This window comes from Phyllostomus discolor, chromosome 10 (assembly GCF_004126475.2).
Source record: "Phyllostomus discolor isolate MPI-MPIP mPhyDis1 chromosome 10, mPhyDis1.pri.v3, whole genome shotgun sequence".
NCBI lineage: Eukaryota > Metazoa > Chordata > Mammalia > Chiroptera > Phyllostomidae > Phyllostomus > Phyllostomus discolor.
Window position 1 is genome coordinate 68,200,525 of NC_040912.2, and position 23,745 is coordinate 68,224,269.

The window sequence follows — 23,745 nt, forward strand, 5'->3', positions numbered from 1 at the left end:
GATGAGAATCTTAAAGTACCCAAAATTGAGAAATCCTAAAGCCACATACCTACTAAATTGGAGGACCATCATTCAATTTAATCCAAGCCAGTCTGGCTCCCACATTCATACTCTTAGACACAATGGTAGACCACCTCTCAGAAACTGACTACATGTTAGAACCCCTCCCTTCCCCATTCTTTGTCAAAATAGTCATCTTGAGAACCAAATAGTCATGTTGTTGCTAACAAATAATTTTGCAAATCTCCTTTGTAATTTCCTTAGTGCTATAGTGCTAAGTATCCAGCATTCTTTACAAACACTATATCTTTGTCCTTTAAGGACAGATTCACTTCTTTCAATATCCAAAACCCATTCGTAACCATGACCAAAATAGATGCACAACCTAGGTAATGTGTGTAACTATCAAAGACCATGAGAGATTTTTGTGCAGTTTAGAACTGGATGTGTAGATGATTCCAGAACAGGATTTTAAATATGCCTTTGAACAATGTCAGTCTCTTTAGTAAAGTATAAAATCTCATAAAGTGACTCCTTCAGTAGTTCAGGTTAATCAATATCGTCACATAGCATATTGTTCAGAGACCTTGTTCATGTCCATTGTCAGAGATCCTCTTCCTCTACAAATCATTCTTTAAATTCTATAGTTTGCTTTATAGGATCTCCCATCTTTTGACAAGTATTTAAACTTTAACTGATTATTGTATAACATAGTAATAAACAGTTTAGTTACTGTGAATAGATAGACCTGATAATCCAATGCACAGGGAACGTTAGAAAAGGTACCCTCTGGGCAATTGTAGTCTTATTCAGGGCACAATTTTGGCCAGAGGACATGGATGGAATTTCCACCAGGGCCTTTCATGCACCACAACCCTGCTGCTGCACACCCTTGAGAAATCTCTCTTCTGAGCACTCAAGTATGTTTTTACAATGACAGAAATCTTATGAAAGCTCCCCACTACCCATCAATCTCTGTGAAAGAAATTTCTTCTCTAATAAAAGAACTAACTATACATAATTTTTTCAATGCCAATGAAAGCTACCTATATGAAAACTGTAGAAACTACAAATCTGATTTTCAGATAAACCCATCTCCAAAATATTGGGCTGGCCAAAAAGCCCATTTAGTTTTTTTTTCTTTTTTTAAATATATTTTATTGATTATGCTATTACAGTTGTCCCATTTTCCCCCCTTTATTCCCCTCCACCCTGCGCAACCCCTCCCACCGACATCCCTCCCCTTTAGTTCATGTCCATGGGTCATGCTCATAAATTCTTTAGCTTCTACATTTCCCATACTATTCTTCCCCTCCCCTTCTCTATTTTCTACCTACCATCTATGCTACCTATTCTCTGTACCTTTTCCCCCCTCTCCTCCTCCCACTCCCCTGTTGCTAACCCTCCATGTGATCTCTATTTCTGTGGTTCTGTTCCTATTCTAGTTATTTGCTTAGTTTCTTTTTGTTTTTGTTTTAGGTATGGTGAGTTTGTTGTCATTTTACTATATATGTTTTTATAATCTTCTTTTTCTTAGATAAGTCCCTTTAACATTTCATATAACAAGGGCTTGGTGATGATGAAGTCCTTTAACTTGACCTTATCTAAGAAGCACTTCATCTGCCCTTCCATTCTAAATGAAAGCTTTGCTGGATAGAGCAATCTTGGATGTAGGTCCTTGCCTTTCATGACTTGGAATACTTCTTTCCAGTCCCTTCTTGTCTGTAAGGTCTCTTTTGAGAAATCAGATGACAGCCTGATGGGAACTCCTTTGTAGGTTACTGTCTCCTTGTCTCTTGGTGCTTCTAAGATTCTCTCCTTCATTTTTACCTTGGCTAGTGCAATTATGATGTGCCTTGGTGTGTTCCTCCTTGGGTCCAACTTCTTTGGGACTCTCTGAGCTTCCTGGACTTCCTGGAAGTCTATTTCCTTTGTCAGATTGGGGACATTCCCTTCTCTTATTTGTTCAAATAAGTTTCCCACTGGTTGCTCTTCCTCTTCTCCTTCTGGCACCCCTATAATTCAGATTTTGGATTGTTTAAAGATGTCCTGAAGTTTCTTAAGCTTCTCCTCATTTTTTGAATTCTTATTTCTTCATTATTTTCTGGTTGTATGTTTTTTTTTTCCTTCCAGTCCACTCCATTGATGTGAGACCCAGCTTTCATTCCATCACTATTGGTTCCCTGAGCATTTTTCTTCATTTCACTTAGTGTAGCCTTCATTTTTTCATCTAATTTGCGAACAAAATCAACCAATTCTGTGAGCACCCTGGTCACCAGTGCTTTGAACTGTGCATCTGATAGGTTGGCTATCTCTCGGTTGCTTAAATAAACTGTTGTGAGGCTTTCCATTCTGTTTGAGCCATCTTTTTTTTTTCCTTTGGTCTGGTCATGCCTATTACATATGAGGGGTGGAGCCTTAGTTGTTTCACCAGGGCAGGGCACCCCAGTCGCTGGGTTGTGATGTTGTATGTGGGGGCAGGGTCCAAGAGGGAACAATGGTGCTTGCTCCACTCTCCATGGGACCTCAGTCCCTTCCGCTGCTTTGTCTGAGCAAACTGGGCCCCTCTGGTGCCAATTCCCATGTGGGCGGGCTTGTGCACCCTGTGGGACTATCCAAGGACCTCTCCTATGAGGCTGGGAGTCTCTCCCTGTGTGTCAACCCCCACAGGTGTTTTCAGTCAGTGCCCCAAGGCTCTATTTCCCAGTGCAGTGATCCTGGGAGGAGCGCAGTGCCTTGCTTCATAATTGCCACCTTGCTGGGTCTGCCGTTGCCAACCCCTCAGCCAGGGTCTGGCAGCTGCTGCTTGCGTGCTCAGGATCCACCCGATGGGGTCTTGTACACCCCAGATACCTTACACGCCCAATCCCAATGCTCTCTGCTCTCTGAGCACCATGACCTGTCCCTGGCTGCCCAACTCCGCCCCTCCTACTGGTCTGGATGAACATGTCTATTTTAACTTCTTGGTTGTCCAACTTCCATTCAGATCAATTTTCTGTCAGTCCTGGTTGTTATTCTGTTTCTAAATTGTTGTTGTCTCTAGCTTGGTTGTGCGAGGCACAGTGTGTCTACCTATGCCTCCATCTTGGCCAGAAGTCTAGTTTTTTTTCTGTAAAATAAAAGACATTTTTCATTTTCACCAATAACTTTATTGATTTGGATATTTTCAGTATGTGGCTATCTCCCATGTGGTAAAATGTTGATTGTTTTCAATTAATGTCTCAATTTGATTGCTACATACTTCAACTGGTCTACTTGACCATGGAGCATCATCCAGCAAGAAATCTCCAGCATGAAACTTCACAAACAACTTTTGACACATTCGATCAGTCACAGCATTTTCTCCATACACTGCATATTTTTTTGTACTTCAGACATGTTTTTACCTTTCTTGAAATAATAAAGCATAATATGCCAAAGATGTTGCATATTTTCTGCCATCTTCAATAGTAAAATGATACACAAAAATTCACCAATTTTGCTGTGTGTTTTTAAATGCATGCTGACATGACAGCTGTCACAATATAATCTAACAAAGTTGTTTCTAATGCAGTTAAAGACAATGAAGTGCTACCAGAGTTATCTTATGGAAAAAAAGCAGAAAAAGTTTTTAGTCAACCCAATATATGAGGTCTGTCCATAAAAAGTCCAGCCATTATTAATATAACAAGAACAGTTTGGGCAACATAGATATAACCTGACCACTAAAAAAAATTGACTGGAATGCACATGCGTGAACAATGATGACTTCGCTGTACTAATCAATGGGGACGGTAGATGCCATTGAGTGAGCATGTGTACTGTATGGCCATCACATTCAAAATGACTGAACAAGTAGAGCAATGAATCTGCATCAGATTTTGCATTAAGTTTGAAAATTCCTCCATGGAAACTATTCAGATGATTCAGAAGGCCACAGTTATGGACAACTGGTGATTGGCAGCTTCATCATGAAAACATACCCATTCATGTATCATGTCTTGTGTAGAGATTTTTGGAGAAACATCAAATTACCCACGTGACTCAGCCCCTCCCTCTCAGCGCAGATTTGGTGCACTGCAACTTCTGGCTTTTCCCAAAACTAAAATCACCTTTGAAAGAGAAGAGATTTTTAGACCATCAGTGAGATTCAGGAAAACGGGACAGGGCAGCTGATGGCCACTGGGAGAACTGTGTGAGGTCCCAAATGTCCCTATTTTGAAGGGGACTAAGGTGTCATTGCACTATGTACAATATTTCTTGTAACTTGTACTGCTTCAATAAATATCTCCATTTTTTTCATATTACATGGCTGAGTACCTTCTAGATAGAACTCATATGTACTTTTTTCAAACTTTGACATCTGTAAACGCAAATCAACAAAGAAAATCTTAGAATATATAGAAGCCATTTTGCCTATAGAAATTTAGAGTAAAAATTGTTTTAAATGTGATATAAATAAGTATACCAAATCGAAAAGCATATTTTATTAGTGCTTTTCATATTTTTAAAATATCTTATATTCTAGGAATCTTCCATAAAGCAGTGAATTTTGCATATTGTGACTACCAGAAAAATAGGCAATATAAAACCAAATATAATGACCTGGTGTGATATGTCTAATAAATAGTCTGTAAACAATAATCTGAACATAGTCATCTAAGAAGGAGCAGTGGATATGCAACTAAATTAGGTACTAAGGGATATTTTCCATTTACCTTCCCAGGATTAAAAAAAAAGACTAAGTATTAAATAGACTAAGATAATTTGATTTAACTGGAACTGGGTTCCAGTTATGCAATACCAAAGTTATGCAAAAGTAACCAGCTAATTCAAACAAGCAAGGAGTCCTTCAGTAAAAACATCAGTCAAGCAGAATAATAATTAGTATTTCTTTTTTTACTATATTTTATTGATTATGCTATTACAGTTGTCCCATTTCCCCCCCTTTATTCCCCTCCACCCTGCACACCCCCTCCCACCCACATCCCCCCTTTTAGTTCATGTCCATGGGTCATACTCATAAGTTCTTTAGCTTCTACATTTCCCATACTATTCTTCCCCTCCCCCTCTCTATTGTCTACCTACCATCTATGCTACTTATTCTCTGTACCTTTTCCCCCTCTCTCCTCCTCCCACTCCCCTGTTGCTAACCCTCCATGTGATCTCTATTTCTGTGGTTCTGTTCCTATTCTAGTTATTTGCTTAGTTTCTTTTTGTTTTTGTTTTAGGTATGGTTGTTCATAATTGTGAGTTTGCTGTCATTTTACTATACATGTTTATTATCTTCTTTTTCTTAGATAAGTCCCTTTAACATTTCATAAAATAAGGGCTTGGTGATGATGAACTCCTTTAGCTTGACCTTATCTGAGAAGCACTTTATGTGTCCTTACATTCTAAATGAAAGCTTTGCTGGATAGAGCAATCTTGGATGTAGGTCCTTGCCTTTCATGACTTGGAATATTTCTTTCCAACCCCTTCTTGCCTGCAAGGTCTCTTTTGAGAAATCAGATGACAGCCTGATGGGAGCTCCTTTATGTGTAACTGTCTCCTTATCTCTTGGTGCTTCTAGGATTCTCTCCTTCATTTTAATCTTCAGTAATGTAGTTATGATGTGCCTTGGTGTGTTCCTCCTTGGGTCCAACTTCTTTGGGACTCTCTGAGCTTCCTGGACTTCCTGGAAGTCTATTTCCTTTGTCAGATTGGGGACATTACCTTCTATTATTTGTTCAAATTAGTTTTCCACTTGTTGCTTTTCCTCTTCCCCTTCTAGTACCCCTATAGTTCGGATGTTAGAACATTTAAAGGTGTCCTAGAGGTTCCTAAGACTCTCATTTTTTCTTGAATTCTTATTTCTTCATTCTTTTCTGTTTGATTATTTCTTTCTTCATTCTGGTCCATTAATTTGAGTCCTAGTTTCCTTACCATCACTATTGGTTTCCTGTGCATTTTTCTTCATTTCACTTAGTGTAGCCGTCATTTTTTCATCTAATTTGCAACCAGATTTAACCAGTTCTGTGAGCATCCTCATCACCACTGCTTTGAACCGTGTATCTAATAGGTTGACTATCTCTTAGTCACTTCACTGTATTTGTTCTTTAGCTTTGATCTATTCTTTCATGTGAGCCTTTTTTTTTTTTGTCTCAATGTGCCTGTTACGTAGTAAGGGGCAGAGTTTTAGGTATTCACCAGGGTGGGGCAACCCATTTGCTGGGTTGTGACACTGTATGTGGGGGCGGGGTCTGAGAGGGAACAATGGTGCTTGCTCTGCTCTCTGCTGGATTTCAGTCCCTTCTGCCACTTCCTCTAAGCAAACTGGGCCCTTCTCATGCTGATTTCCAGGTGGGTGGGCTTGTGTATGTTCAAGGACACCGTGGGTCTCTCCAACGAACTCCCCTGTGAGGCTGGGAGTCTGCCCTGGCACCTCAATCCCCACAGATGTTTTTAATTGGTGTTTTGAGGCTTTATTTCTCCATGCTGGGACCCTGGGTTGTGTGATCTGTTTCATTCCCCAGGTTTGCCTGGTTTATCTGTGTGCAAATGTGGGACCGCCCAGTCTGCCAGCCGCCTTGCATGCCATGCCCCTCCCCTCCACAATCAGCCACCTCACTGGATTTGCCCACTGCCACCCCATGCCTGGGATCCACCAGTCACTGCTTTGCCACAACTCCTCTCTGCCCAAGCCACCCTACTCCACCCCTCCTACTGGTCTGGATGAATGTGTCTATTTTAACTCCTTGGTTGTTGGACTTGCATACAGTTCAACTTTCTGTCAGTACTGGTTGTTTTTTTTGTTTCTAAATTTTTGTTGTCCTTATTTTCATTGTGTGAGGAGGCACAGTGTGTCTACCTATGCCTCCATCTTGGCCAGAAGTCGAATAATAACTAGTTTTTCAAAATGATTTTCAGATCAAAGTTTGTGATGTTTATTCCCAGTTCACCTCCAAGCTCAAGCAAAAACATGAAATATACACAATAGGCATTTGAGAACATCCCATCTTTGCTCAGGGATACTTTCCCTCTTTGAGGTTCCTCCCACTAGTGAGACCTCTTCTTGCTTTCACTGCCTGCCCCACCCTTTAAGGGAATGCATTTACCCCATTTCTATCAGTCCTTGATAAATTCTTAGGAAAACACTGACATGTGAGTGAATACAGACCAAAACTGTAATATCTCTCCCCAACCCCCATCATCATTATGTTTTAAAAGATTTATTTTTTCACCCAGTTATTCAATAAACATTTATTGAATAGAATATATTAGCCACAGTGAAGCTAAATCAATGCAATGACAAGAGCTGATATTTTGAAGCACATAACTTACCCTGTTTTAAAATACAAATCACACCACATACTCGTCTGCATACTTACGAGGCTAACTGGTGAGTAATTATTATGTATAATAGTGATAGTAATTATGATTATAATTTAATAATGCTAATTGTAACAACAACAACCCTCTAGAGTTTCTAATATGTCCCAGGTGCTTTATATCTGTTATCTATAATTTCACAATTAACTTGCAAGGGAAGTGTTATTATTTTCACTTTACAAATGACTAGCTCATGCTCACAGACCTATTGATTAAAATCTAGAACAAGAAAATTCTGGCATTATCAGAGCTATGAATCTTTTTTCCCTGAAACCTGCCTACATCCTGTTTCAGCCTTCCAACCCACACCCCTTGTTGCTCTCTCATTCCACTGCCCTTTCCTTGGAACCTCTCAGTGTCCCTTCCACTGGCCCAAACCCCAGCCGTGCCTCGTCCCAGCCCTGCCATCTCCAGCATTAACCACGCTCTAGAGCTGGGAATCTTGCACTTTCTCCACTGACTTCCTTCCTCTTATTTTGTTATTATTTGACACTAACTTATCTCATTTCTACAGTAGTAATTTTCTTTAAAAAAAGGGAAGATTCCAATAAATTCTTTATATTTTTAAGAGCCAGTAGAGTTTAATATGCTACCTCCACATGAGGCATTTTACTAAACCTTAAACAAAAGTTATAAGTATAAGTAAAATTTCCTGCATGCATGGTGTAGGAAGGGCAGTACATGGTCTGAAATTCCAGAAGTAAGAATCTGCCTGAGATTACAAGGAAGAAAGCCTGCTCTGTCTCACCGGGCTGCCTAGGATACCTTTTTCAAAAGTACTGAAAACATTTTGTGATTTGGTAAGAAGAGGGTCTAATATAATGTCTCTCAATCTACATGATACACCATTTAGAAGACAGAACCCATTTAAGGAAGTTGCTATCTCAGTGGTTTCGGGCTTATACATCTTTCTCTGATTGGCATTCTAGCCTCTGTTCCAGAAAATACATTGTGAAGTCCATATAATATAATTTGGCACAATTGAAAAACAATCAATGGGCTAAAAGCCTCTGCACACTAGCCTCCAAATGCTCCACAATAAAGAGGTCCCGTGCCCAATCAGCATGAGAAACATCGTCGCACACTCTGCCCCCATTCCTCTGCACAACTGGCATCCAGGGCGTGAGCTGCTCAAGGACTCTGACCCCACAGGAACGGCTCACCCTCTCAGCATTTCCCAGGCTTTTCTTGACCGTGGAACCAGTTTGCTTCATTCAGTTTGTTTCTATTTAACCTGTAATACTTACTAGTTTTATGGAGCTAACTGAAAACCCTGCCAAGTTTAGAGAATTAAGAATAAAATTGAATTTACAAAGACAAACAATTAATTTTCTCCTAACACCATCAATATTTGTCAAGGCAGATACAAAATTTGAAAATAGCTGCAAAGGTATTTTTATATTGACAATATAAACCTTATTTTTTATTAAATTTTGTAAGCATTTTTATACAAGCTAAATATTTACTAAAGCCGTACTCTAACTTCCACAATATTGGCTAGTACTTGACCATGCAAAGGAGGTGTACTTCCCACAGGGTTCGGGGTAGCCACTGGAATGAAGACATTTCCTCTTACAAGTGAATGGTGTCCTTTTAACCTCTCAATTACACAGCCGGAGTTTCCAAGATTCACATACTGAGTGGATCAGAAATCAAGCGATTTTCTAAAATATCTTTGTAAAAGAATTTCTCTCAATTACCTACTGGACATGTAATCACAGGTCATAAAGGCTAGCATTCAAGAGACATTTGGTGTGGTGACCCACAAGACCAATTAAAGCAATTAACCCAAAATAAAATTCATGACTGACATTGAGATGGGAAGGGTGTTTTGGTAACACAGTACATGGCTTAGCAAAATGGCTATTCTGCCTCTAACATAACTCTTTCTTTTTCACTAAGCTATAGAACTACTTCTATTGTAGTGGTTAACACTATCTGTTGGCGTTCCATGAGCAAGATCTGATTTTCCTTGGCTACACAGTACAGTATCTTTGGTTAATTTATATGTCTCCTTTATGAAAGACATAATGTGTCTTAATACTGTTACTAAATGCTGAGAGCATGACATAGGTGAGACTAGTGACTCTGATATAGTAATTAGTAAATGTGATATACACAATTATCATATATAATTACACTCAACAGTTACATAAAGAAAAAGAGAAGGGGGAGGGAGTGAGGGGAGAGAGGGAAAAAAGAGAGAGGAAGGGAAGGTGGAGAGAAGGAGAGAAGGATGGAAGGAGGGACGGAAGGAGGGAGGAGTTAAGGAAGGGAGGGAGAAAGGGAAAGAAAGGGAACCAAAAAAGGCATTGAGTGTTCCAGGAGACCAGTGAGACTCAAGGACTTCAATTTCAACAACAAACCCTTTCTGGAAATGAGTAAAAGTGTGTTTAACTTACTTATTTCTGAATTTCCACCATCAATTCTAAGTCATTTCCAAATGTGCTTGTCACTTTCTGTTGTTATTATCGAGTCTTCCCTGAAATCCTGGTTGAGCAGCACAGCCTTGAAGTTAAAATTTTCTACCTTCCAACTTCATTGTGTAGTGTCGTCTCAGTATTTTGAGTGAAGTAAATATTAAACTGTCAACAAAACGTAAAATGTGTCTATTTTTCCCATCACTTGTAAATGTGATCTTTGTACAGATTATTATTTTAACCTGGAACCAGCACACAAGAAGAATAAATTCATGGAGGAAAAGAAAAGGAGTGGAGTTGAAGCCAGACAATATTTTAATGCTATTTTGAGAGCTTTGGACATCTCAGTGTTCCTTTAAATGCTGTGGGTGAAAGGGTACCTTGACACAACAACTTGAGAGAAAGTTTTGTAAAACTTATCAAACAAGATACACACACACACATTTCAGCCCAGGAATAATTCTGCTTCTGGAAATCTGTCTTGCAGATACTCTCATTATGATGTAAAAGATGCTTTAAAATGTTCATTGGAGCTCATACAGTGGTATATTATACATCCATAAACAGATGAGATGGATGCATACATGTAGATCTGGAACGAGTTCTGAGCTGTGTTAAATGGAAACAGCTGAGAGTAAAAGTGTGAAGCATATCCTCCCGAGTAAAATATCTGTGTATATACATATGAATGCACATATACTTGCTTTTATATGCCCAGAACTGGAAAGACTCTCTAGAAATATTGTTGGTGTTTGTCTCTGAAGCGTAGGAGTAGGCAGCTCCAGAGTCCAGAGAGACTGGCTTGTTTTTCATGCATATTCGTAGTTTAAAACTTTTGTGACATGTATATATTCACTTTTAATTTTCCAAAATTTAAATAATTTTTAAATTGTTATTTTTAAAAACACATTCCAGAGCTAGATACTAAAGATGGTATGTTGGGGAGTTGTGTAGAAAGGAGCAGGGGAAGGAGTCTTTAAAGGACAATTTTACAAAAACAGCTCTTGTCCAAGATATCCCAGCTGTTTCCTTACACATACATGCTAGATACATGGCACATAAACAGAATTGTTGCCAAAACAGTGCTCCCCAGGAAGTGAAAATCAGACTCATTCCGTGACAGTCTGGAGCAGATACACAGCCGCAGTTCCAAAGGAGTGTGGAATGCCAGAATTCTAGCTAAGCAGTCAATTTCCTCAACAATATCACTTTGGTGGTCTCTCTGTCAGTGTGAACAATTCAACTGACTACCCTAAACCCTCTACACTGAAAAACATTCTCTATACATAAATGCTTCAAAAACTAAAAATAATGTCATGAATCTCTTCAGAGTGGAGCACTGTGTTCATGTCAACAAATTTAAGAGTGAAATAGAAATCAGATGAGCATGAGTTTGTGTGGACCCGTGCTGGTAAGAGGTGAATAAATTTAGGGATTGTTTTAGGAGACCCTATTGTTCATCATGGGGTCTACATTGGCCAATTTAGCAAATTGACTGCAAACAAGCCCACAAAAGTTTATATTTGAGGGCCAAGATGCAACTAAATAGTTTGTTTCTTTGTTTGTTTTTGGTGGGGGGCTGGAGGGAGGAAGAAATAAAGAAAGAAAGGCAATTGGTTTCTGGAACTTAATTAGTAATTTTTAAAAGGACATTAATTTAAATGAAAAGAGTTGGCAGCTGATATGCTGGATCTTTATTTCATTAAGTTACTCAGATCAGGATAAGTGAAAATATAAATAAAGTAATATAGCTATTTTTCTCTCAACACAATTGACAAAAACAGTAATAAAATAACTTGATCTTACTGTAAAGACTTAATTGCAATCCTTAAAATGAATAACCCAGCTCTGAAGTAGTTAATTAGTCTTATCAATATGTTAACTAAAATGAAACACTCACTACCAGACCGCCTCCTCGCCCAGTGCTGGCCCTTTCTCATGTCAGATGACCTCCAAATTCTTGATTTGTGCAGGGAAAAATTTCAAGACACCAGTGCAGGTGAAAGTGAGAGTAAGTTCATCAGAGCTTGGGACAGTGAGGCAAAGGAAGCATCCCTGGAGACAGGATCAAGGCTCTGAGTCAGCTGCCACTGCTCATTGCTCTCCTGGGGTGGGTCTTCATGGGACCCTTAGAGCTTAGGACAGAAGAAGCAAAGGACATGTCTGAGTTGCCTGAGAAAAGGAAGGCGTGGGCATGCTCAAACAAGAGCCCCCTGGTATCCTCTGGCCTGAGGATTTTATCTAGGTCCTACAGGCAAGAATTTTAGGGGAGCTCCCAGGGAAGGACCTCAACAGAATATAATTGGATTTCTAAGTATGTCATTTAGTATGCTGATGGATTAAAATGAGCATATAATAGAGTCTGGGGTCATTTTCTAGTTAGTTTTACCTTTATCTTGGATTAGTTGGGCTCTAATTGGTTTTTGTTATCTACCTCCCTGACTACAGTGATTTAAAACATCTATTCTGAGGCATCCTCAGTTAGGGAAGGTAGGGCTTTATGATTTATTAGCTGGCTGTTAATTGCTCAGCCTTTCCAGCGGTTTATTCAACTGTTTGTCTGTCTGTTCAGCCATTTGTCTCAGTTTCCTCATTCCACTTGCCAGGGAATTTTCCTAGTTTCTTACTAACCTGCTTCAATATAATGAAAATTTAATTGTCAATTGTTACAAAAGCTGGCATATTTTTAAACATCTGTATGCTGACATTGGGATTATACTAGATTATAAGCACTGTTTTAAGAAAACAGTCATAGCTATTAACAGGACATTTATTTTTCTTCTCCTATAGAAAGCCAGACTCGCCAGGATCCGGGCAGCAAAGAGCGGAAGTGCAAACGCTTACATGCAAAGCAAACGGAATGGCTTACTCAGTAATCAACTGCAGGTACAGTCAAGCACCTTACTTCCTTAATGCTCAGTTTGTTGATGTGACATTGATTGATTTTTATTTAACCATATAGTTTTATTGTGGGTAATTGTAAAAATGGCTACTAAAACAACAAAAGGGTCATTTTTTAATAACCTCTTCCCTGTAAAGTCTTATTAGAGGTAGGTTAGAAACCGGGCTACGAAACAATGCAAGTGAATCACAATTCTCATTCGTGACTGGGAAGATTTTTACACACTCCCATATAAACATGGTATGATATTGTGATTTCTAATAAGACATGTATATTTGGTCTTCCTATTTCTGACACTGAACTTCTAAGTCTCTAAGGGAAGAAAGCTGAAAAGATGTTTTTTGTTATGTTAATGAGGTGGTATTTGAACCTCACCTAAGGCTGGGGGCTGGTTGCTGGGGGAGCCAACTGAGTGATTGGAACTTTTAGTCAAATCCTCCAACCTCCTGGGAAGAGAGAAGGATTAGAGACTGAGTTCGGTCTACAATGGTGAATGATTTATTTAACCAATCATAGCTACGTAATGAAGCCTCCATTAAAAACTCAAAAGCAGGGAGATTGGAGAGCTTCCTAGTTAGTTAGTGAACTGGTGGAGATGTGAGACAGCAGCACACGCAAAGAGCAGGGAAGCCCCTTACCCCTTTCCACATATCTCAACTTCTGCATCTCTTCTATTTGGCTGTACCTGAATTATATTATATACTTTTAGAATACACCATTAATCTAGTAAGTAAAATTTTTCTTTGAGTTCTGTGAGCCATTTAAGCAAACTAATCAAATTCAAGGAGGAGGTTGTGGGAATCTCTGACTTATACCCAGTTGGCATCTAAAAGTTCAAGGAGCGATCATTAGAACCTCCAATCTACAGCCAGGTGGTCAGAAGCACAGGAAATATGTTAAGACTGCAACTAGAATCTAAAGTATGAAGGAGGGGGGCAGTCTTGTAGGATTGAGCCCTCAACCTGTGTAATGTGATGCCACCTCCAGGTAGATAGTGCCCAAATTAAATCGAATTATAGGGCACCCTCTAGTGTGCAGAGCATTGCGTTGCTTAAGGGTGTCCCGGGAAACCCCTGGCACTTTGGAGTTGGATTTAGAACTCTTTCTACATGGGAAAGGTAAAAAATGCTCAATGATTCAAATACCTATTTATTTTCTATTTCAAAATTACTTATATTCCTTAAAGTTCATTTGAATGGGGGTAGGGAGTGACATAATGTCTCCTTTTACTTTTTAATGGAGAATACCATTTCATGTTATAAAAGCACACAGTATAAAATACAATTTGAGAAACCACTTTTAGCTCAAAACTTTCCTTTCATGTTTAGGATTCCAGTCATCTTTACTTACAAAATAGCTTTTATTTAGGTGAGCATACCATTCTCAGGATTATCTGAGTACTAGACTAAATTTTATTATCCAAAAATAATGGTAGTCAGGCTTTCAAAGGTAGTTGGTAGTTGAATGAGTAGAAAAGATTTAAATTTTTTGTTTACGGAGACAAGTCTTAAAGACCAGACTGCTAATTTGACAAAAATGTGAATACTGATTATCAAACTTAAAATTAACTGCTGGTTTGTCCCTTTTATAGATAATTTTTTTTAATGCTGCCATTTAACCTCAGGAACTAGTCAAGATCTCTGTATGTAGTTGGAGTTCCCATTGTTTGCAAATAAAATAGAAAGCCCTTGTCCTTCTCTGTGTTCACAGTCCTCTGAGGATGACCAGGCCTTTGTGAGCAAATCTAGCTCCAGCTTTGAAACCCAGCACCACCACCTGCTTCACTGCCTGGAAAAAACCACGGTAAGAAGCCTGCATGACTTCCCGCCCTGACCCTCACAAAAGCAATCTCCTTTGCGCCTTTGTGAATACTCAATTCTTTTAGGCAGGTTTTCACTGTCTGAATTACTGGAAAATATACTAAATAAATAAATAAATAAATAAACCCACAGTGTTTGAAATTACTTTGAAAGACTATTGTAACATTTCATCTTGGAAGGCATTTTAGAGACATTATTTCAAGTGGTTTTATCCTTTGTTGTTATCCTTACTCTAATCTGAAACACCGGTTTAATACAGATGGAAAGTTGTTTTCCAATAGTTGACTGCAAATCCTGTAAAATATCATTTTACCCCGATTCTTAAAAATGCTCATTAAACAGAAAAGAAATAATGAAGTTTAAGTGTTCCTGACATCTGAATGAAGGGAATATCAATAGCAACAATAAAAAATAGACAATGACTGAATGCAAAGCATTTCTCTATTCAAAAACTAGATGTTCTCATAAGAAAAAATGGCGCTTAATCAGTATCAAGATCCTCTGGCTAAGGAGTGAGTGCGCATTTCTCCATTTATAGTCGCCTGGTTGGACCTCCTCTTTAGCAGAGTCACCCATTCTCTAGCTTGCTTGTCAAAAGATATCACAGAGCAGAATAAAACTTTTGCCATGTTTACATCAAGACGTCTCACTCATTCACTAGAGATGCATATTTGTATTCTTAGTTCCAACATCTTTCCCATACATTTATTCATATGCTTTCATTTACCTATATAGGCATTCAACAAATATATATTACTTGCCTACTACATGCTAGACAGTGAGCCAACATGTAGATATGTCAGGAAGTCAGCTGTGGTTTCTGTCCCCATCAACCTCCATGTGTGGGACAAAACAGGGATATTACTAGGGAAGGACAGTGCGCAGCAGAACAATAATGGGGCCACTGTGGAGAAGGACAAAGATGGTGGAGCCAGAATCTACAGTATCAAGCAAGTCTTTCTGGAGGGACCTAAGTTGAGACCCACAGGATGGCTAAGAGGTAGTTAGGCAAGGAAATGAAGGGAATAAAAAGTGATGTAACCAGAGGAAGGCTAGAACTTGGTCTTGGTGGTGGTGACAATGAAAAAGAAAATGACATCAGGTGTTAGACCAGTGGAGTAAGACTGGGCCTTCATTCAGCAGCCTTGGTACTTGAGTTCTGGCTAAGAAGAATTCAGACATAAAACTAAAACTGTAAGAGAAAGTTTATTTAGAAAGTCACAGAAGTAGAATTGAGTGGCAGAAGAAATAGGTTCAGGAAACAAATTATAGAGGCAAACAAAAGGCCCTTGTAGCTTAGGGAAGAGGAGGGTAAAGGTAACACACCTGGTGGGAGAAGAATAGGGGCTAGGGAAAGGCCGGGGCTGGGTCCTCCATCCTAAGGGCTTTTAAGGGTAGAGATTTTAGGAGCAGTCCCAGGGGAGGATCTCAATAGAATATTCATTACCTTTCCAGGTATGTCCTTGCCAGGTGTGTCCTTTCAGAGTCATGGTCTCCATAATTCGTTGATGCTAGGGCAGGGAGTCTTTAGTCAATGCAGCTGGTCCTGAGGCAGCAGGGGTGTCACCTGTCTGATTTTGCTGCTTTCCTGGGCCTGGAGCTGAGACACAACTGAGGCCTAGATGTATTTCATGCAGGTCAGAACCTCAGTTTCCTGGGGGCATAATGCCTAAGGGCTACTCGCCTGCCCCATTGTTCATTCCCTGTCTAAGGAGGTTTAACCCACAAGACTAGAAACCAGCCAGGGGAGGAAAGGTCAGGGGACGATCAGGACCCATAATGGGAAATCTGCTCAGGGAGGAAAGGTCACCCTGAAGGTGAAGTCCTTGTTTTCCCAGTTTTGCCAGGCACCAGGGGCTTTCCTACCGGGCAACCTTCTGTATCAGACCCATCCTCCTTGCTGTGCTTATGTCAGTCTAACTGCCTATCACAGTCTAAGAGGACTTGAAGGAATTTGAGGCTGGTCAGAAGGAGAAAGTGTAGCAGAGCACAAGAGAAGACAGAACAGTGGGTAGACAGTGCTAGGTTTTGAGGAACATAGAAAGTGTTGATCTTTATCTCAAATTGCAAATTACTTGAAACAAGCCTGCAACTTACTAAAATAACACTTTGAAATTTAAATAACATTACTAATAAAATGCATTTGTCTATTTATTTCTTTCGTCTTATTTTCATTTTTCACTATTTTACCCTTTAGACCTTTTTTAATCAAAAATTATTTAGTAACGATTGATATAGCTTAAACTGAGCTACCTACAAAAATATATGGTAACCAGCAACAGAATGATCTCTTCACTTCCAGTCACCGAGGAGATAAATCAGAATCTAGAATCTCATGCATTATAACTTGTATTATGTATGTGAAATGCACATTGCAAAAGAAAAAAACACACTGTGAATCCTCAGTGAACTATATTTTTTCTATAAAATGTAATATTTAACATAAAATTCTGTCTTATCTGAACATATTTTTCTCTGGACTTTCAACTGTGTGATGTTAAATTCAAAATGCTTGTCTCAGCAAAGAAATGACAAAATGAGTAACTAAAACAATCTATTTTCTATTAGCCAGTGAATTGCTCCAATTGTTTTGCTAATGTTTAGGATGACAGATAGTTAAGTGGAATCCTGCATGTGGAAAGCCTCCCTTTATAAGACTACCATTAACACAAAGAAAAAATAGTAATTGAAGTCATTTTTAATAGCTCAGACCAAAAATATTTTTCCTTATGTGACTGAAGAAAAAGTCTTCCATGGGCATCTTAGAAGGCAATTCTTTCATTAAATATCTTAAAAGCAAATTTTATACTGTGTTCTCTAAGATGCACTATGAAATGATGTTCATCACTGTTTACTTCTTGGCTAGAACTCTGAACTCAGGTAGAGATTCTGAGTACAGCTGGTGATGTATCACCAAGATAAGAAAGCCTTTCCAAGTCGAACATAAAGTGACACATTTTGCAGATGAATAAATTGTACTTATTTAACTAATAGGTCATGTTTTTCTCTCTACTGAGAAATTTATAGGAATGTTTAAAGAAATTAAAGGTGTCTTGGGTACCTCATTTTCTGATATAAAAATATTTTGAATTCCATGTAAAAATATTTTCTATTATATAGCAGACAATTTACCTTGGGTTAAAATAGTCTCTTTGCCATATTTCAATGTGTTTAAAAATAAAAGTTAATGTGAATTTATACATATTTGTGGGTACTATTTATATTAATTTTCAAGTTTTTTCTTTAGCTTATAACTTCCAGATTTGTGTAAATTAATAAATGATATTTTAAAATAAAGTTAGCCCACAAATAAATACTAAATCAGTCTGCATGTGTCAATCCAAGGTCTAATTAAAGAGATTTTATTTTCCCACGAATGCCAGTATGAGGTGGCTTTGATATTCTAATCTTTATAAAAATGGTGTTAGTTACCCACTGGATAGTCTAAATGGACATGAATATTTTTGAGTTTTAAAACTAAAGCTATTCATTTTTTTAAAGTTAAAGCACATTTCTGTCTTTCTTCACATTCTCTTACACCTACGGAACAGAATCACGAGTTTGTGGATGAACAAGTCTTTGAAGAAAGTTGCATGGAGGTTTCGACTGTTAACCGTCCTTCAAGTCACAGCCCCTCTCTCTCTTCACAACAAGGAATCACCAGCACTTGCTGTTCACGACGACACAAAAAAACTTTCCGCATCCCCAATGCCAATGTATCAGGAAGCCATCGAGGCAGTGTGCAAGAACTCAGTACGATTCAGATCAGATGTGTGGAGAGAAACCCGCTATCTAACAGGTAGACTAATCTGTGTGGACACACACCTGTGCTGGTTCCCAGGGTATATTTCCACCTGCAGTTTTGTTGCTACGTTTGTGGCATCTAAATTCTAGTTCCTAAAGTTTAGAATGAGACAAAAGTTAGACCATAAGAAACAGGAAAATGAATCTATTGTAATATTCATTATGAGTCAAAAGAGTAGTGGTAGCAATATTAAAAGAGCAGAGAGAAGATAAGGCAGTCAGGTGACCACAAATGTAGTTCTTCCTCTTCAATTCCACAGCTCTTCCTTACCTGAACTGTCACCTCTGTACCCAGAAGCCCCTTAGGGAAACACAAACAGCCTGAAATGACAGTCACTGTTAAAAGAGACAAATTAAACTGACATTGATACGATTAAAAAGTATTCAGTGGCACCTGTAAATGAATCAACACTGTCAATGTGACAGTGAAAAATACAACTGTGCCTACACAGTTTTGAATCAATGTATAATTTTGATCAAAAAAGTATTTGAGCCACAATAAACATAAAGGTCATTCCAATTCAAAGAAAGAGAAGTGAAATGCTAAAATTGTTTACCTCCAATGAATTTATGGACAATTTAAGTGAAATCTTTCCATTGCTCTTTTCCCTTTGTTTCCCTATATTTTCTTGTTTTTGACAAGTCACTAAAAAGATCAATTTTGCCCAAATAACTTCACTTCATTTTTCAAATTAAATAGCTTATATTTTTAGATTAGCAATCATTAATTCAGTGCTTCTTTTTTGTGGAGAACCTGGATGAGATTCCGAATTCAGGCTATGTTGACTTATATAAATCAGATATCTCTGGGACCAGAATATTAAATTCTAGAGTAAGGAAGGATTTCTGTTTAAGAGATATTCTATCACTCCAAAGTAGAAAATGGACAAGTGTTTAGAAGGAAAATCTTAGGACATTGTATTTAAACTAAGTTTTTCATGAAAATAAAAGTTTGGGGTTCCTCTGTGTATCCTCCTTTCTCCTTTGCCCCTCCTCACCTAGAGTCTAAAAGTCATGCAAGAATACCACTTGGGGAAGACTTTAAGTATTAGTGATGGCTAACTTTTGGGGATTCTTAACATTTGGGCATCACGATGGTGAGAGTTTTGAGGACACCCTACATCCCAATGAGACAACATAGTAAAATAATTCACATCTACAGGATATATACCTTTCGTAGTGGTATCTCAAACCTCTCAGAGGTTCTGTCTTAAAGAAAACTATTTTACTTTGCTCAACCCTGTGTTTTAAAAATTTACCTGATCCTCTTTCTTACATTTTTGTAGAAAACACTGTTTGAAAAACAGTGATGGAAAAAAATTCAGCTGGTTTTTACACATTTATTTATAATTAGTGACCTGACTAATGTTCACTTTACCAAAGAGAGTGGGGCAAACATAGGTTTATAGTTGTAAGTAGATGAAACACACAGTTTATTCTTGTATGATTATTTATTAATTATTATACTATTTTCCATATGAACAACTATAAATTTAGTTTTGCTCCACCCTGTGTATTAAAGTCTGGTGCTTCATTTTTTAAAGTCATCGTGATTGTTTTTAGACATTTAAAATGTTACTTATAAACATGATAATATGTACACCTCAGTTGTAGGGGGAAAATTTTTAAGTAAACAACTTATCTTCTTAAATCTATTTTTTTCTTCATCAGCCGATCCAGTTTAAATGCCAAAATGGAAGAGTGTGTTAAACTAAACTGTGAACAACCTTATGTGACTACAGCAATAATAAGCATCCCAACACCTCCAGTAACCACTCCTGAAGGAGATGACAGGCCAGAATCTCCTGAGTACTCAGGGGGAAACATTGTCAGAGTGTCTGCTTTGTAAGACAATTGGAATCAGGTCTAGGAGAATTTGAGCCCTGGCTGTGGAAAGAATACCAATGTGGAAGAAAGAAGAAAAAAATAAACCATGTGCAGATGAAAACAGCAAAGCAAGAAGGTTGGTAGTGAAATAAAAACAAAGCTTCCAAACTAGAGGATGGAAATAAAACCACCAAATGGCATTTCTTTAGCGTTTGACCTGTTGTCCAGAGGAATGGTCTGTGGCCCTTTGGCTTTGTGAATGAGCACAATGAAATGCCGCCTACTGATGCTTCTTATGACCAGAACTCTTTTTTTAATAAAATAAATCTTTGAACCTAATGTTCCAGTTGAATGCAAAACAAAAAAATATGAAAAACATTTTGATAAAAATTTTTCCTGTTAAAACCATGAGCATTGGCTATGATGAAGATTATTGCATATTAAAAAAAACTCATGCAACACATTTGTATTAACTGAAGGAAACCATCATAATGCATGCTAGAATTCTTTGGAGCAGTGATCTCAGTTTCCTTATGTTGTCTTCAGAATAGGCATGATAAACTATAATTGTAGAAAGGGGAATTTCTGTTCACCTACAACAAGCTGATTATTCATGTTCCATGGTGGGCTGTACAAATAAACTCCTTTTAGAACTGCAGCATTTCTTGTGGGGATGCTCAATAATAAATCAAAAGTGTTCAGATAGTTCAGTATTAATTATCATTTCACTTTGCACCTAGATACTGTTACAACTGCAATAAGTCATTGTACACCTGTTGTATCAGGAATCAGGATTTTTGTTGTTATACTTTCCAGATCTTCATAAATACAGTAAGAGCCACTTTCATAGAAAAATTTCTAGTGTGGCCAGGTTTTAGATAAGGTTTTAATGGAAAACTCTTGTGTCGTCAATGTTCTTCAGTAATATTCTTTGGTCCACTGTGTTCCCGTGACTGTGCATTTCTTGTTCCTGTGTCTCTCCAGCACCTTCCTATTGGGTTTATCATCATCAACTGGACTAATGTTTTATAGTTAAATGACTTTCCTACTTTTGTATTCCCTAACAGATCATCCTGTAAGTAGATTGTCATCATCAATCCTCTTGTGAAAAATTAGAAAAAAAGGAGCTGACTCTAATGAATTATCTCTAACTTCTTTGCTGTCACAGGAAAGCGCAAATACTGGACATACCACTGTATGTTTCACTAGAAGAGTGGGCTGGGACTATCGTCACAGGATCAGCGATCCCAGAATCTCACTTGGTGTATTATTTATTTTGCTTTAGAACTCAAATAAGTTTTGAGAATAATTAATGTGAATCTAAGTGCAGAGATAAACTGAAGTGCTTTACATAACAATATTTGACAAAAGCATGCCTTCTACACCATTGGAGAAGGCAGCACAAATTTATCTCAGAAAGGTTCCTGTATATTGCAAGGAGCTATTTTCTCCATTTAATCAGGAGGACAGCAGTTTGATGATGCGAAGTTGATTTCTATGTACACTTCAGTGAAAAGTCTCTATGCTTTTTCACCTTTAAAATATATCAGCAGACAGGTCTGCACATGACCGTGTAAAAAAGTTTTATGTCAAATGAAATGTTTTGTTCATTCCAAACCACCAGTGTAAGGAATCAAGTTTGGCTTCCATACATGGGAAGAGTTAATAATTATCCCTCTACTGTAAAGATTTTTAAATGCCTATCCTAATTTATCATAAAAAGGAATTAATTCACCTATTTTCAAGTGAAGCCAGATATTCGTGCTTCCCATTTCTAGAATAGCTTCTAGAACAATACCATGCACACAGTAGATTTTAATAAACATTTGATGAGTGAAAATAAGATAAACTCTCTCTTGGGAAGAACTGGCTTTATTTCTAGTATGTCTTTTAAAAAGTTACTAACCTTCCTGGAGTGTGAATATTAACAATTATATTAACACCTGCCTCATGTCACTTTATGCTTCTAGAGCAAATATATAGTGAAACTTCTTTGATGGCATTTGTTGAAGAACTTTTTTAAAAGTAGACTGAAGGAACCACAATCAGGAATACTTAGGTCTTCTGATTCCCAATGAGAACTTCTATTTTCATGTTCTGAGTATTACATTTAAAAAATGCAGTTCAGTTAGGTTATTTCAGTTGACAATTCTGCCTCCTTTTCAGCTTATCATTTATCCCAAACTATTACTTTGTTTAGACTTTTGGAAAAGAAAAAACTTTTTGGTGTTTTAGGTGATTTAAAAATATACTGTGTTGGTGGTGAATGACTATTGATGACTGTGTTAAGTGCATCTGTATTGTAAGTGAAATGTAATTATTTCTGTGTACCATATGGAGTAACCAAGGTCATTGTTTTTGACAATTTTGTTTGAAATTCATATATCTTATTTTAAAGGATAGCATAATACCTGCATTATGCTGGAAAAAAATAGACCTTTGGAGAATACTTAAATAAAACATGTGCATGCTTGAACAGGATAATGTGGTTGGCTGTTGCCCTTTTTTCTTAGACTTTCTTCCTTTCCAAAATCCTAGGATGTGGCACAATGCTAACACATATCTGAGGGAACTCTGTAACACGCACGGATCCAAATAACCCATCAACTGTAACACTTAAACCTAGTCTAAACCAGCAGAGATTGTTCTGCCAACAATGGGAAATTAAGCAAAGACTTTAAGAGAAAAGTTAATATCATTTAAAGATAAAAGACTGTCAATACTTTAAATGGTCATTTTTGAAATATCTTGACAATTCCAACTCTAGCTGCAAACTATGATAATTTAACTATATTGCAAGGTTTTATTGTTCATTAAAAAAGATGTAGTCTGGTTAAAATGAATTGTTTTTTCCATAGGATACTTCCAAACACGATCTGCAGTGTATGACCCAGTTTATTAGCCTGTATCCTACATGCCACTTGCCTCTTGCACAGTGCAGACCAGAGAGAAGGCTGCTGCCTGAGCTTTATAAACTCCCTGACCACCTCCATGAGTTAAGCAAGGAGCTCCGAGGTAGTAACTTTGGTCAGACCTCAATAGATTCTTAGTCAAAGGCTCTTTTCTGCCTAGGGAAACAGGCAGGGTGATTTATTTGTCTAGCTACATGTGTGTGTGTATACATTCACACACATACTCATAGATTTTTGTTCATTTTTTAAAATATGCAGATCCTGATGATTGACAGTTTCTGTTCAGTAGGAAACAAAAAACAAGAAAATGTTAAGAGGTTAGAAGAATAAAACCATAAATCATTTAGTACAGAGGATGATTTTAACTAGTGATAACTAGTGATGCTCTTGGTGGACAGTCTCCATATTTTTTCTTATTAATTATTTTTCTTTATGGGCCTTGATTCATTGAGATGTCAATTTTGCCTTAAAAAGGTTCAATACACCTCCTTATTCCTTCAATTTAGTTACAATGTGGGCTTGGAAACAGCCTCCAGGGAGTTCATCAATGTCTGCCAGCACCATTGCTCAAATGAATAAAAAAAATATGGTTACTGATATAAAATAAATGACTCCTCAGAGCTTCAAAGAAAGACATCTCATCTTCCTGGGATGTTATTAGGTGTTTATTTTATTACACAAGTACAAAAGGGGTTATTGCTCTGTACTGT

At 37.8% G+C, this 23,745-nt stretch overlaps 1 protein-coding gene across 1 annotated transcript in view; it reads left to right on the forward strand.

The window, feature by feature from the left end:
• The window catches only part of KCND2 (potassium voltage-gated channel subfamily D member 2), a 526,794-nt gene extending 504,190 nt beyond the window's left edge, over nt 1-22,604 (forward strand). Inside the window, exons 3-6 of the mRNA XM_028526099.2 lie at nt 12,561-12,656; nt 14,383-14,475; nt 18,044-18,291; nt 19,968-22,604. Of these exons, the coding sequence (XP_028381900.1) occupies nt 12,561-12,656; nt 14,383-14,475; nt 18,044-18,291; nt 19,968-20,145 (615 nt within the window). The 3' untranslated portion in view covers nt 20,146-22,604. The remainder of the gene's footprint in view (nt 1-12,560; nt 12,657-14,382; nt 14,476-18,043; nt 18,292-19,967) is intronic.
• Nucleotides 22,605-23,745: the final 1,141 nt, after the last annotated feature.